General features: G+C 40.6%; 1 protein-coding gene across 2 annotated transcripts; it reads left to right on the forward strand.

Moving 5' to 3' along the window:
* The first annotated feature begins 11,993 nt into the window (after positions 1–11,993).
* Positions 11,994–13,393, forward strand: LOC112181219 (pentatricopeptide repeat-containing protein At2g01740). 2 transcript variants are annotated; one of them, XM_024319655.2, is made up of 2 exons: positions 11,994–12,122; positions 12,404–13,393. In XM_024319655.2, exon 2 carries the CDS (start codon positions 12,419–12,421, stop codon positions 12,980–12,982), a length of 564 nt encoding a protein of 187 aa, XP_024175423.1. In that variant the 5' UTR covers positions 11,994–12,122; positions 12,404–12,418; the 3' UTR covers positions 12,983–13,393. The 2 variants fall into 2 exon arrangements, with proteins under 2 accessions (XP_024175423.1, XP_040368230.1); XM_040512296.1 differs by having other exon boundaries at positions 12,388–13,391.
* Positions 13,394–14,161: the final 768 nt, after the last annotated feature.

Raw genomic sequence — 14,161 nt, forward strand, 5'->3', positions numbered from 1 at the left:
TCTCTCTAAGTAACACATGAGTGAGGGTAAAATGTTATTAAAAAAATAAAAACTTTATGGGGTATTAGAAAAGACTTTCTTAGGCCCCGTTTGGTTGACAGAAATATCAAAATAGGAAAATGATTTATTTTCCTTTCCAGATCGATATGGAATGGAATGTAATAACCTCATTTTTCTAATTTGGCACTATAGTAGTGGAGATTTCTTTTAATAAAAATGACGCGGCATGTCCGTGTTTTGAGCAACAAAGGGAAAGCAGTGCTTCTGCTTTGCTTCTTTTATATTGTATGCGAATTAGTGGATTGTGGTAGGCAAGCACAGAAAAGTCTCTCTCTCTCTCTCTCTCTCTCTCTCTCTCTCTCTCTCTCTCTCTCTCTCTCTCTCTCTCTCTCTCTCTCTCTCTCTCTCTCTCTCTCTCTCTCTCTCTCTCTCTCTCTCGTCCGAAACCATCCAAGAAACAAAGCAATTATTCTCCAAGCTTGTTCTCGCTCCACAGGCCATCGATCGACCCCAGACCACGTTCCACGCCTTCACCTCTTCTTGCGCAGCTGCCTATGGCAGCCTCTCGTCGTCGTGTGAGCCGTACACTGAGGTGGAGCACGAGACCGGTTTAAACCCGATTTGGTTCCAAGCTCGATATCTCATGCTACAGGCCACCAATTCTCTTGATCTTTGGCTCATTAGACTCGCCTCAACTTTCTGAACAAGCACCAAGAAGTACCGGACCTGGGTAGATCGATTTCACGTTCGTCGGAGCTCAACCCGTTTAGATTGAAAAACAACCTTTCGATCTGGATATCTCGAGTTACAGAACACCATTCCTTGTGATTCTTGGCCTGGTGAACTCACCTTAAGTTTCTGAACAAGTCTCCAGAAGGGATCAAGGCGAGTGGTGGAAGTTTTTACGTCGAACTGGAGCTCGCCAGTTTCTGGAAAAATTCCGGCAACCGTGACTAATTTCGGTAATTTTCGACCTCTTCTTGATGTTTTATGATAGCATGCCTTTATAGTTTTTGGTTAAACTTGATGAGATGAAGAAGAGCAGCCCAGCCCCGACATCATTGGTGGTGGTCGGCGGCGGCTCTATCACTAAATCCGGCGGCCTTTTCCGGCCATCTCCGGGGACCTTAAGGGCAGTTTCTGCCCATTTTTATGTTCTACATGTTAAGACGATCATTTTGATATATTATACGCAATTTTTGGATATCATATGATTAAGTTATGAATTTTTACGTTTCGATCGATTTCGAATCGTTCGATTTATGATCTGTGAAGATCTGACCGTCCGATGCACTGGTAGTTTTGATATGTTGATCGTACGCCTACCCCAGTGACTTTGTGTGGCGACTGTTGGATCTTCGTATAATTGTGAAATAGTGATTTGAAGGACGATTCGTGAGAATCCGACCGTCGGATTTTCGTATAAATTTGTGAAGATGTTAGTAAGGACGATTCAGGAAGATTCGACCGTTGGATCTTCGTGATGATTTTTGGAGGATGATCCTAAAGGCGATCCGTGAGGATCCGACCGTTGAATCATCATTTAATTTCAATCTGACCGTTGGATTGTCGTTTGAGTATGTTTCTGAGTTGTTGGCTAAGTTAAGATCATATTGGATTAGGTGATCGACGGATTGATTTGGCGGACGATTCGTGAAATCGTTGTTTAAGCTGTTAAGAAGACGCAGCGGGAATTTAGAGGTGAGTAAACCTCACATGGTTCATATTACGAACCAAAATTTCTTTACTTATATCGTAATGGATTGAAAATGTTTTACGGAAATGAATATTGTTTTAAAATACAGTGGCTTGATCTTCTACGGTCCATAGGTAAGTAAAATGTATTTAAACTATAAAAGTGAATTTCTCGGTTTTCACTATGTGTGGTTTATAGTTGGTATTAGTGATCATTCCTGAGTGAATTATTACATATATATATATATATATATATATATATATATATATTGGTTGACGTGTGATTGGTGTGATGAAATGATTGGGAATGGATTGGTTATTATTCAAGCTATTATTCTCGCATTTAATTGTTGAATAATGAAATGTTGATCATGTGGTGTGAAAGCTATTCTATATATCCGATTTTGGATTTAGGGTCGACGTAGTGACCGGTATGAGGGAATCGGATACTCTAATCCTAGGTGGATGACGGGCTACGATTGGTTGAGTATAATAGATGCCACGACCCTTACCGGGTGACGGGCTAAGTTGAGTATGCGTATCAGATGTTCTAAACTATGATGATGGACTACGATATTGACAATCATGTCGGATGCCATAACCTAGGCCTGGTGATGGGCTACGATACAGTTAGAGCTACAGTCAATCAGTCACCGTATTTGTATAAATACGCTTTCGGGGTTTTGGGAAGAAAGATGTGAGTTTTGATCTTGTATTAATTCTTGGTGATTTGGAGTTGATGATTTTGGTGATCGATTGTTGAGATTGTTAGTTGTTTACTTGAGTTAAAAGAATTGTGATTTAATAAATCAACCTTTCATTCTTGTTTACTCATACGGGCTTTCAGAAAGCTTACCGGGTTTTGTGTTGTTGCAATCTCGGTACACTATTCAAACGATGTAGCGGATAATCTTGCAGGTCAGGATAATCAGGGAGGAGACCGAGCTGGTTAAGGGTTGCAGCATTTACTTTATTTCCTTCTTGTTGATGCCCAAAAATCTAACTATCAGGCCCAATTCATTTCTCGAGCCCAATAAGCAAATTATAACGACAATCATCATGCCACGCATGTGGACCCCAGCCACATTCACGCATTTAGGGCTTGCAAGAGCGGGTGTGGTGTGGAAGGTAACGGAAAAGCATGAGGCCCATTATTAGTTTTAGGCTTGTTGGTAATTTCGGACTTGGGGACCGAAATTCAAGCTCAACAGCCCAATTTTGATTATGGGCAAGTGAAGAAGAAAGAACCCAAAAACCACTCAATTACAACAAACACTTCTCTTTACCCAATATATTCAATTATTTTCCTTAAACTAGACATCTCAAGTACTATATCACCTTCTTTTACACACAAGCCAATTCTCTACCCGTCACTCCCCTTTTTCCAGCAGCAAATCTTGGAATCACGATTCATGGAATTACAGCAGCAGAATTCCTGCCGTCACAGTAGCAGCAGGATTCCTGGGATTATAGCAGCAGAATTCCTGGGATTACAGCAGCAAGATTTCTGGAACAGCAGCAGACCTAAGCCACCACCACTCTATAAATCGATGGTTATAGCTGCTGTGGAAGGGCAGAGAGAGAGAGAGGGGCACAAGCTAACTACTAAACAGCCCAAGCAACTCTCCCACTAGAAGAAAAAAAAGCCACAACAACCCAGAAACATGAAGCAAGAGATCAAGCCCTATCTCTGAATCTCCAGCCATCAATTCCTCCCAATCAATCTTAACCCAAAAACCCAGAAATCATACCACTGCCGGAATCTCTTCTTCCGAAACTCATACTTTTCTAGCTCCCACGCCATGCACATCTTGCCAAGCGTTTACTAAAATTGACACTAATTCACTGCTGTGAACATGGAGAGGAGCTGCAGGAAGAAATCAACAGCTTTCTTCTTAGGACTTATTATCCTTCGAGGTCTGCTGGGCCTAGTTGCTGCTTACTCAGATGAAGGGGCAAAGTCTTGGGTCCTTACCCATGAATTTTCAATGCCGTACAACTCCGGTCAAAATGCCCCCCACATTTTTGGAGACTTCACTGGGGACTAGGCCATTATTCCAGCAGCTAACCTCTTATTCCGGCAGCTAACTTCTAACTTCTTCCTTGTTGGACGTATGCCAAGCTAATCTCTGATCTTGGTAATCAATGTTGGGAGCAAGTTATAAACACCATGTGCAAGTTGTAATCAATGTTGCAATTTACAGAGAGTTTGAGGAGAGAGAGTGGATCTGGGCTTTTCTCTCTCTCCTCCACAACCTACTTCCGGTCACCACCACGACTCACCTCCATTACCACCGCGCTCATAGGCCTCCAGCGAGTCCACCTCAGCCACCGCGATGTCCGACGATGTCGATGGTGAGGTCACGCGCCGAAACACAGTACTTATAGAAATTCTCTCTGGACACCCAGAGTCTTCTCCCTCTTTTCGTGCATCTTCTCCAATGAATACAAGTCGTCGGTGGGTCGGCCCTAACCACTACATCGTCGACGGTGCTTGGAGGAAGCCCGCGCCAGAGCCAAGGTCACCCAAAATCGATCTGGACACCGAAATCTTGACTGGGTACTCGTACTCTCTAAATCTCAAATTCTCTCTCCGTGGTCGACAACCCCGTAGTGCCCAGCGCTAGCTCAAACGCCGCTAAATTACTACCAGCGCTCCACACCAAAGTCCAGCAAGGTTGTTGTCGCGTTGAGGCCAACACTGATGACTTCTTCCGCTAAGCTTCATCAGCGGTTACTCGCTCATCACCCACCGCTGGCAGAGTACCGCCAGCAACAGCGGCTCCACCGGACAACCAGCTAGCCAACACCGTCGAGCTCCAGGTTTGCCATCTCCGTTGAGTTCTGAGTTCCGCCGACCTTCGATCCTCCGCTAGCCTCCCTACACTGGACTGTACACCGCCAAACTACATCACCTCTTCCTCGACTTTCGCTCTCGGTCTACGCCAAGCAACAGCAAGCTCCTGAGTGTCAGTCGGCGGAGCTCCAGTCAGCGGCACATTCTTCCGCCAATCTCCGTCAGCGGCCCTCCTCCGCTGGTCAAACTCCATCAGCTCATCACTTTAGACTCATCACCAGCACCCTTGCTACGCTTGCCGCTGGTGCTCTGCCGCCATGCCACTTTGTGCTCAACCTGCAAACATAATTCACGGGCGTCCACCCACTCAAAATCTGGATACAAACCAGCTCTCAAGAGTGCAGCTCCTTCAAACACCGACTGCCTTTGAGCCACACAGAGATAAGCTTTCTTATCTAACTATTTATGTTATTGTTATCCAGAAGTTAAATCAGCTTCACGTGCTACAGATTATGTCAACCACACAAAGTCTACATATATGCGCACATGACCTGCTATTCTGCTAGGCATGCTCTGCCATTTCTCATTTTTTAACTACGTGGAGTACAAAGTGCCACGCACTAACGGCATGGGCACTTGTCTGCCTATATGCATGAACAGCATACACCCACTCAGCTACTTGTCACATGCACATCATGACTTGTATATTCATTGCCATGCCATTTCAATGTATAGTTAGCTAGTATCAGAATATATCCTAATTATGCTTGTTTGTTAATTAGCCACGTATAGTCACCATTGTCATGCTTGTTAATTATGCCAAGCACTTCCAATATAAAAATATATCCTGCCAATTATCATTGCAACGGATAGTTGACCATGTTCCAATTATCACACATAAGACAATTATAACGGCATGAACATATCTGCTATCTATGTTTTCGGTGTACACGCAAGAACTGATAAAATAGGCTCATGTTTATGACATAGGCAGGAACTCATACGCATATATAGAGGCTATGGCATATGTATATCAAAGTGATTATCTCACCTAGTGTATTTCCATATAAATTATACCGCCATGGATCTTTTCCATCGGTGCACGTAATGGGGTTTTGTCCCCTGCAAATTCGACATTCAAAATAACTATATATGCATGTTATTTGGCACTATAAGCTCTGGTGCCATGTTTCTTGTAGAAAATCATTCACATTAAATTCATTGCCTATTGAAATTTAACTCGGAGACACATATTCAATATGCTTATACTGCGTATCTTCTCTCTTTATTGTTGCATATATGCCTGTTAGCGACTAGTGATTATCTAATGGCCATGAATAATTCAATATGCCATGTTACCATTTTCATCAGTGTCACACAGCACACATATAGCTATTTGGTACGTGTTCTAGTATCAAGCTCTACAAATCCTTGCTGGAAAACTTTTTCATACGAGCAAAACAAGTGTATTATCGGTACTCGCTAACTGGCATGAAGTCTCATGTATGGGCAACGTACTCTAATCTTTCTACTTATGAGCCGCTCCAGACTATAGTCTCTCCTCCTTGGACAGCTACCAGTTAATGGCAACCACAGCCTCCATTCAAAGTCGATACTAGTCGTCAAGTCTCCAACTCTCGGTCTCGGCCTCATGGACTTATCTCACCAAGAGCATCGAAGAAGCTCACCATCTCGGTCTCGGAATCCCCAGGGCTGTCGGTATCGGAGCCCCAATAACTCGGTTTCGGCCTCCCAATCTCGCTGACCCATCTCGGCCAAGTATCGATTCAAAAAAAAAAAAAAGAGAGAGAGAGATCCGGGAACCCATCTCGGCAACAACTCGCCAGATCGGTCCTCGCAGCATAGCAGTTCACTCGGTATCGCAACTCCGACAACTAACTATTGCAACTCCCTCTCTCGGTATCGCAACACCCCTTCCAGCAGCTAATCCATCTCAGTCTCGGGGTTGGAGGCGAGTTCCAGCCTTGCTTAATCACTCAGTCTCGGTGATCTTCACCATTCAAAAAAAAAAAGAGAAAGGGGAGGAAATTAATTCTGGGCACCGAAATATCTATTCTGCGCACCCAATCCAGGCACCAGCACGTATCTTTGATGGCTCTCTCAATCTCAAGACCCACTTCAATTACCTGAAAACCGGTTTAACTCACTTGGTCTCCAGTCATGATCCTCTTCCAGTCACCCGCCAACATGATCTGGGCACCGATATGTGATCTGCACATTTCTCTGAAAGGCAGAGCAGAACAACACGAAACAAAGATAAGTTCCTTTACTTAGCACTCATCTCTTTATTAAGCTATAAATGACATGTGCCTTTACTTTAGCACAAATCATGTTACATAATCTCAAATAGCAGCACCTATAATACTACCCATCTCGGTGTTGGACACATGCTTGACTAATTATACTAGGGCGTTGCCACGCCTATCAACCACACAAATGTGGCACATTCAAACATTTCGGCATGTTTCTACTGTTATAAACAAGTAATATCCCCCATAATGTGTGTGCCTCCTAGCTGCATGTTCATAATAATAATAAAGTTTGATGTTCATAATAATAAAGTCTGGGTACAAGCTTGTCATTGTTAAGGTGATAGAAGTGCTTCTATATATTTTATTACCACTTTCAAATTCAAACTGGAGTCTCATAATTAACATGCCCACGTCGCATGTCCTCTCCCTTTATGGCCACATACGTGCATGTCTACGGCCAATGATTATCCAATGGCCATTAGCACGTCCAACTGGACTCGGCCCATCTCTACCTCAATTAGCACACAGGCATATGAGCCTAGATCTTCTACGCCCAAGTTTATTCTTGCATCATGATTGAATAATTGATGCCCTAGCCATACCATAAGTGATAACGCATATACTTACAACTGTTTTAAGTATATCAATCTTTAGCTACATATCGCTATGCATATGTAATATTGACAATCAAACTTGCTTCTTTGTCTTTCGTCAAGAGTAGACAAATTTTCACGTTGGGACAGTCACAATATGTATTGCCCACATTAGCAAGGCACTGTCACCCCAACGAGAATCTTTCTTATATAAGCAAAAGAAAGTGCACTATATCGGAACTCACTAGCCTGCGTGGAGTCTTATATATATGGACAACTCCAATCTCTTTATAATATCTTCACCACTTATGAACGGCTCCAGATAAGTTCTCATCTACACCCTTTTAATTTGAGCTAATGTTATACTCCACATGCTTTATTGATTACTGCAATCTAAGCACGCCTACAAAATGCGATAATTTTAGTAGCATATTTACTATGCCATAATGGTTATGTTATGCTTTAAAAGTCTCCATGATTATTAAGCTAGCATACAAAATGCAAAGTATTATTAGCATCTCCACTCGAATACATGCTAAACACAAGCCATGCTTTTATCTTGATTACATTACCACTCCAACACGGTCTCGGTAATGGCACCAAACTCAGTCCAGACAAAAAAAAAAAAAAACGAAGCAAGGAAGCTATATTCAAGCAAAGCAATCAATCAAGCCAAAACCATTTGAGCAAGCAATCAATACTCAATCAAGCAGCACGCAATACTCAATTAAGCCAAAACCATTAGAGCAAGCAATCAATGCTCGGTCAAGCCAATTCCAAGCAAAATGCAGTATTCATCATCACATTCTAAAACAACCAGTATATCAGAATAATATGCTTTGACACTTGGGGGCTTTACTATTAAGGCGACCAGTTGCCGCGGTGATCACCGCAATCAGTGAAGATCCATACCTACATTGAAGCTACTTACTTGTCAATTGAAATTTGCACGCCTCAGTCATGCACATAATTGAATCATGCTTTATGAATCCAATAGAAGTCATAAATATGAGCAATATGTTCAAAATTCCATGATGCAACAAGCAATTACTCAAAGTTCAAGCCCGCACTTGCCATGAGTACTCAGCTTACCGTCTGAAGCTCATACCCATGCACTCTCTCTTAATCATTCAATATATTTAAGAGAACACTTATCACACTTTCATGCATATTACTAATTCATATGCTAAGTCATAAGTACAATAATCTAATGCATACTCCGAGCCGCGCCAAGCTAAACACAATGCCAAGCTCGTGCTCATCATAGGCTCATGCCAAGCACATGCTCACGTCAATGCTCATGCCAAGCACATGCTCACGTTAATGCTCATGTCAAGCACTGCTCATACCAAGCTCGCGCTTATGCCAAACCTCATGCTCAAGCCAAGCAGATCCACGACCAAGAGGAATACGCCAAGCCTTTAAACAAGTTCATGCTCGGCAAAGAAAACCCAAGCAAGCATGATACTATGCATACAAGCATCAAACATACATGCAAAGCCATGCCAAGCTCCTCCCTAGGGTCGTGCATCTATCATAGATCATATGAGAGTCATGCCAAGCCTATTCTCCTAAGCATGTACATTTCAAAGTCCATGAACTCTCCCTTGGTCCGCTAAATGATTAAGGCAATATTAAGCTAAAACTATCAATGCACATGCCTAAGCATAGTTGCCACAAGCTCAAGCAAATTTAAGACAAGCATAAAACAACTCATTCTACACATAATCAAGCATGTAGAAGCCAAGCAAAGAAAATAGAACTTCTCACACGCCATGCGAAACAAACCATCAAGCATATCTATAAGCCAAATGCAAATAAATACTTTTATGCTCTCTATTTTCATTATGCACATCCTACTTTACTCTAACCACATATCATGTTTAACACACATACTTACTTATTTCGTTTTAACTTTCTTTCATTTGTCAATTATTTTTCAAATGCTTTTATTGTTATGCTCATGCTTTACAAAACATATACGCGGCTTCTAACCGTATTGGTCCTTCCGTTTTTCGAGTTCAAGTTCACTCTCGTTTTACTCTAATTCATTATCAATTTTACTTTTACTTAACTCATTCTCGTTATCTTATGCTTACTTATTTTGTTCATTGTCCTCGTAAACACATGCACTCTTCTGCAACACATGCACTCTTCTGCAATGCAAATCACACAAATACTTCAAATTCTCATGCGGCTAACTCTCTCAAATTCCATGATTCTATACACTTGGTTTTCATGCTTACCTTAGATTACTTTCTTATTGATTATGTAGCCTATTTCATAGTCAATGCATAGCCTATATAATCAAGGGGGCTAATGTTGATGCCCAAAAATCCAGCTATCAGGCCCAATTCATTTCTCGAGCCCAATAAGCAAATTATAACGACAATCATCATGCCACGCATGTGGACCCCAGCCACATTCACGCATTTGGGGCTTGCAAGAGCGGGTGTGGTGTGGAAGGTAACGGAAAAGCATGAGGCCCATTATTAGTTTTAGGCTTGTTGGTAATTTCGGACTTGGGGACCGAAATTCAAGCTCAACAGCCCAATTCTGATTATGGGCAAGTGAAGAAGAAAGAACCCAAAAACCACTCAATTACAACAAACACTTCTCTTTACCCAATATATTCAATTATTTTCCTTAAACCAGACAGCTCAAGTACTATATCACCTTCTTTTACACACAAGCCAATCCTCTACCCGTCACTCCCCTTTTTCCAGCAGCAAATCTTGGAACCACGATTTATGGAATTACAGCAGCAGAATTCCTGCAGTCACAGTAGCAGCAGGATTCCTGGGATTATAGCAGCAGAATTCCTGGGATTACAGCAGCAAGATTTCTGGAACAGCAGCAAACCTAAGCCACCACCACTCTATAAATCGATGGTTATAGCTGCTGTGGAAGGGCAGAGAGAGAGAGAGGGGCACAAGCTAACTACTAAACAGCCCAAGCAACTCTCCCACTAGAAGAAAAAAAAGCCACAACAACCCAGAAACATGAAGCAAGAGATCAAGCCCTATCTCTGAATCCCCAGCCATCAATTCCTCCCAATCAATCTTAACCCAAAAACCCAGAAATCATACCACTACCGGAATCTCTTCTTCCGAAACTCATGCTTTTCTAGCTCCCACGCCATGCACATCTTGCCAAGCCTTTACTAAAATTGCACACTAATTCACTGCTGTGAACATGGAGAGGAGCTGCTGGGAAGAAATCAACATCTTTCTTCTTAGGACTTATTATCTTTCGAGGTCTGCTGGGCCTAGTTGCTGCTTACTCAGACGAAGGGGCAAAGTCTTGGGTCCTTACCCATGAATTTTCAATGCCGTACAACTCCGGTCAAAATGCCCCCCACACTTCTATTGTGAGGATTGTTATGCTCAATTAGAGCTTTACAATTTTAAATTGTAAGAATGAGTTGTAATAATTAACTCGAGGTTTTCGAGTTTTGGAATTTGTGTGGCGTGTGGTGTAGTTGTTTATGAAAAAAATTCAGAATGTTACTTGACATAGTTGTTTAATTCATATTTCGGATTTGAATTTGTTATTCAAAATTCGGGGCGTGACATGGAATATGTTATGATATTTCCATGTAGGTATTTGGAACATTACTAGAAATTAAATTCTGGAATTAATTTTCTATTCCTATTGTAGTGTTTGGTAAGTCATAAAAATGAAATATAAAATTATAATTTTCATTAATGCCCTTTTACTAATTAAAGTACAAATATGACATCAACTTATAAGGAATATTGGTGGGGGAATATAAATTTTTTAGAGGAATAATTTATGTAATTTTGCCTTTGATAGTGGGAAATGGAATTAAAATACCACCCCTGACTATGTAATTATATTCAGGCTTTAAGAGGGAGTCAATTTCCAATCAAATCTCATTTTTTATTTCCCTTCCAATATCTAATTACAACCAAACACCACATCAAAATGGAAAATGAAATTAATTCCAATTCCATGGGATAAGTGGGAAAAAATCTCTAAAAATGGGATAAATAGACAAAAACCCTATAGTTATATACTCAGGGCCCACCCACTATATGTGTGGGGAGAAGTTAAAAGTAATGGGAAAGCTTTTCATACAATTACCATGTTTTCTACTATTCTTTTTTCTATTTTACAATTTACGATATTATCTTCATTGATTAATTATATTTAAGAATTTTTTAATATATAAGGGTTAAAATGGTAAAAAATTTCAATTTTGGGGAGCAAGCACTTCTCTTTATAATAGTATAGATTATCATCATCAAAGTGTATTTGTTTAATTTCGATGCCGTTTTGCATCTACTCATTGTACTTTTCAATATTACTCAATATCGATGTTGTTTGTTGAGAGGAAAAAATAAAGAAAGGAAAACGAATGAAAAAGAAAAAAAAAATTACTCAACAGAAAATGAAAAATGAAAAATGAAAATGTTGGTGTTAGGTTTTGGTTGTGATAGCAACTGTTTCATTTTTAATTAAAAACAAAAAAAAACACAAAACAAACGGAACTGAAATCTAAAAAAAGCAGAAAGAAACTGTTTCATCCGTAAACTTCTTAATCGAAAATAAACCAAAAATTAAAAAGAGGTTTTAGCGGGTAGAGACTTGAGACCATAACAACTTTACAAGTCTGATATTTTTGGACATTTCGAAACTTGAAGTCCCATTTCTCTTGCTTGGTGTACTGTTCTCTCCCCCCCGGAGCAAAACGCAGAGTTTCAATCCTTCAGAGCTTCCGCCGCAGATCATCGGTGAAAGGTGAGTGAGCTTCTTTCATCGTCTTCCTACATCTAAATCTCAGACACTAGCTCTACTTGACTTAATTTGTTTCTAATAGAAAACCCTAAATTCATTTCTATGATTTTTCCTCTCCTTTTCTGCGCTCGGGTTTTAGTAAAGTTCCGATTTTTACACTCTGGCGGTGGCATATTAATTGTTTGATTTAGACCAGAAAACCCCAGCTTCACTTTGACTAAATTGGGTCTCTTTCCTTTTGTTGTTTCTAATTTAATTTCTGATAAAGCTAGAGAGTACTACAGTGAAAAATCAAATCAATGGAGGACAGTACTAGTTCCCCCAATTCTACCTCCGATGACCTCAAGAAACATGTAATGAAGGTTTTCAAGGACTCCACCCATGACTGTGAGGACATTTTCTTGAAAAAACAGTTTGAGATGCTTTGTGACTATGACTCCCTTAACAATTATGCGATTTTGGTGTTCGATTCTATGGCGAATTCCGGCATGCCTGACGAAGCCAAAGAGCTCTTTAAGCCTCGCTCTGAGTTGGCCGTGCTGCCTGACGTGGCCGTCTTCACCATTGTCATTCGGTGCTATGCCTATGCCGGAAGGACCAAGGCTGCTCTCAAGGTGTACCACAGCATGTTAGCCAGTGCTGTCGCCCCTGCCTCGGTTACTTACTCTATACTCATCACGGCACTTGCAAAAGACTCATCTTCTGATGTCACTTTCGTTGGGTATGCCAAGAAGTACTTTTTGGAAATGTTGGATAAGGGGATGAAGCCCCATTCTGCCTCCTACACGACTGTGTTCGACGCCATTGCCTGCCGGGAGTCAGTGGAGAAGGCCAGGGAGTTACAATTAATGTGGTTGAAGTAAAGATGTTTCTTTTAGTCTGATAAGTTTTCTCTTAAGTTAATTGTTCTATTGATCAATTCAAATCAGTAAGAAATGTGCTCTGATTCTGCCTATAAGGTAATATTTATCATTTAATCATTTTCCTTTTCTCATTTGACCGTAAGGGAATTTATGTAAGTTTTGCACATTTCAGTTGAATGACATAGTAATTCTCATGTTATTAGATTATCAGTCAATAATAAATGCAGCATCTTCAATTCTTCTTAATAGTTTCAAGTTTTGACTATCAAATTAGTCTACAGGCAGATAAAGCTTTCCTTCATCCAGTTTAATACCACTTGCCTGGAGAGAAGCCTTATTTTAGAAGCAGTACCTAGTTTCTCTTATTTTGTTGCTAAAAGTCGTGAACTTGCACAAAGGTAATGCTTTACATTGATGATATTTAAGCTGGGGCTGTGATCAGACGTCTATAGGACTGTTAGTAAATCATTTTAATTCCTGATGGTAATGAGACCTGGGTTTGGATGTAGTGAGATGGCTTTGGTTGTTCCAATGTTAAACAACTTATTCTGCTGACTATACCATGTTTTCAGGAAAAAGCTTGGTGCGCGAAAGACAGCATCTAAGAAATGAAGTATAGTGTAAGACCCTTATAAGTGTCAAGTAGTTATGCAACATTAGCACCAAAAGCTCTCTCATTCTCTCTGTTTGTTTCTGTTATGGAGGAGAAAAAAAAAAGACGAAGCTACTTAGGACTGAGTGATTTATCCTTGATTCTGCAGGATGGGCAAGATGACAATAGTAGTCAACTTTCTCATAGAAACAATGGTGGTTACCTGCATATCTTCTGGGCAAAAGCAATTCTTTTATGTAGAGTCTCTAAAACTGGTATTCAATACAGTTTCAGAGAATTGCTAGTTGAATGCAACCCAAGAGGATAGTACATTCTCTCTGCTGCAGGGGCAAAGTATCAGGAGCAATGGCGTACATGTACAAAAAGGAAAAATGAGGGATTCATTATAGATCTACAGATTCAGATGGCTCGAAAATCCTATTTGTTAAATATTTGAGGAGCCTTCTTTAGCTCTTGAACTCTTGGCTTGATACATGTCTGGAAGAAAGGTAGATACATGGTCAGAGGCATTGGATAAAAATGATTAAGATCAGGATAGATATTTTTAAAGTTGCAGAGAAATGGAT

This window comes from Rosa chinensis, unplaced genomic scaffold (assembly GCF_002994745.2).
Source record: "Rosa chinensis cultivar Old Blush unplaced genomic scaffold, RchiOBHm-V2 RchiOBHmChr0c11, whole genome shotgun sequence".
In the NCBI taxonomy this organism is placed as follows: domain Eukaryota; kingdom Viridiplantae; phylum Streptophyta; class Magnoliopsida; order Rosales; family Rosaceae; genus Rosa; species Rosa chinensis.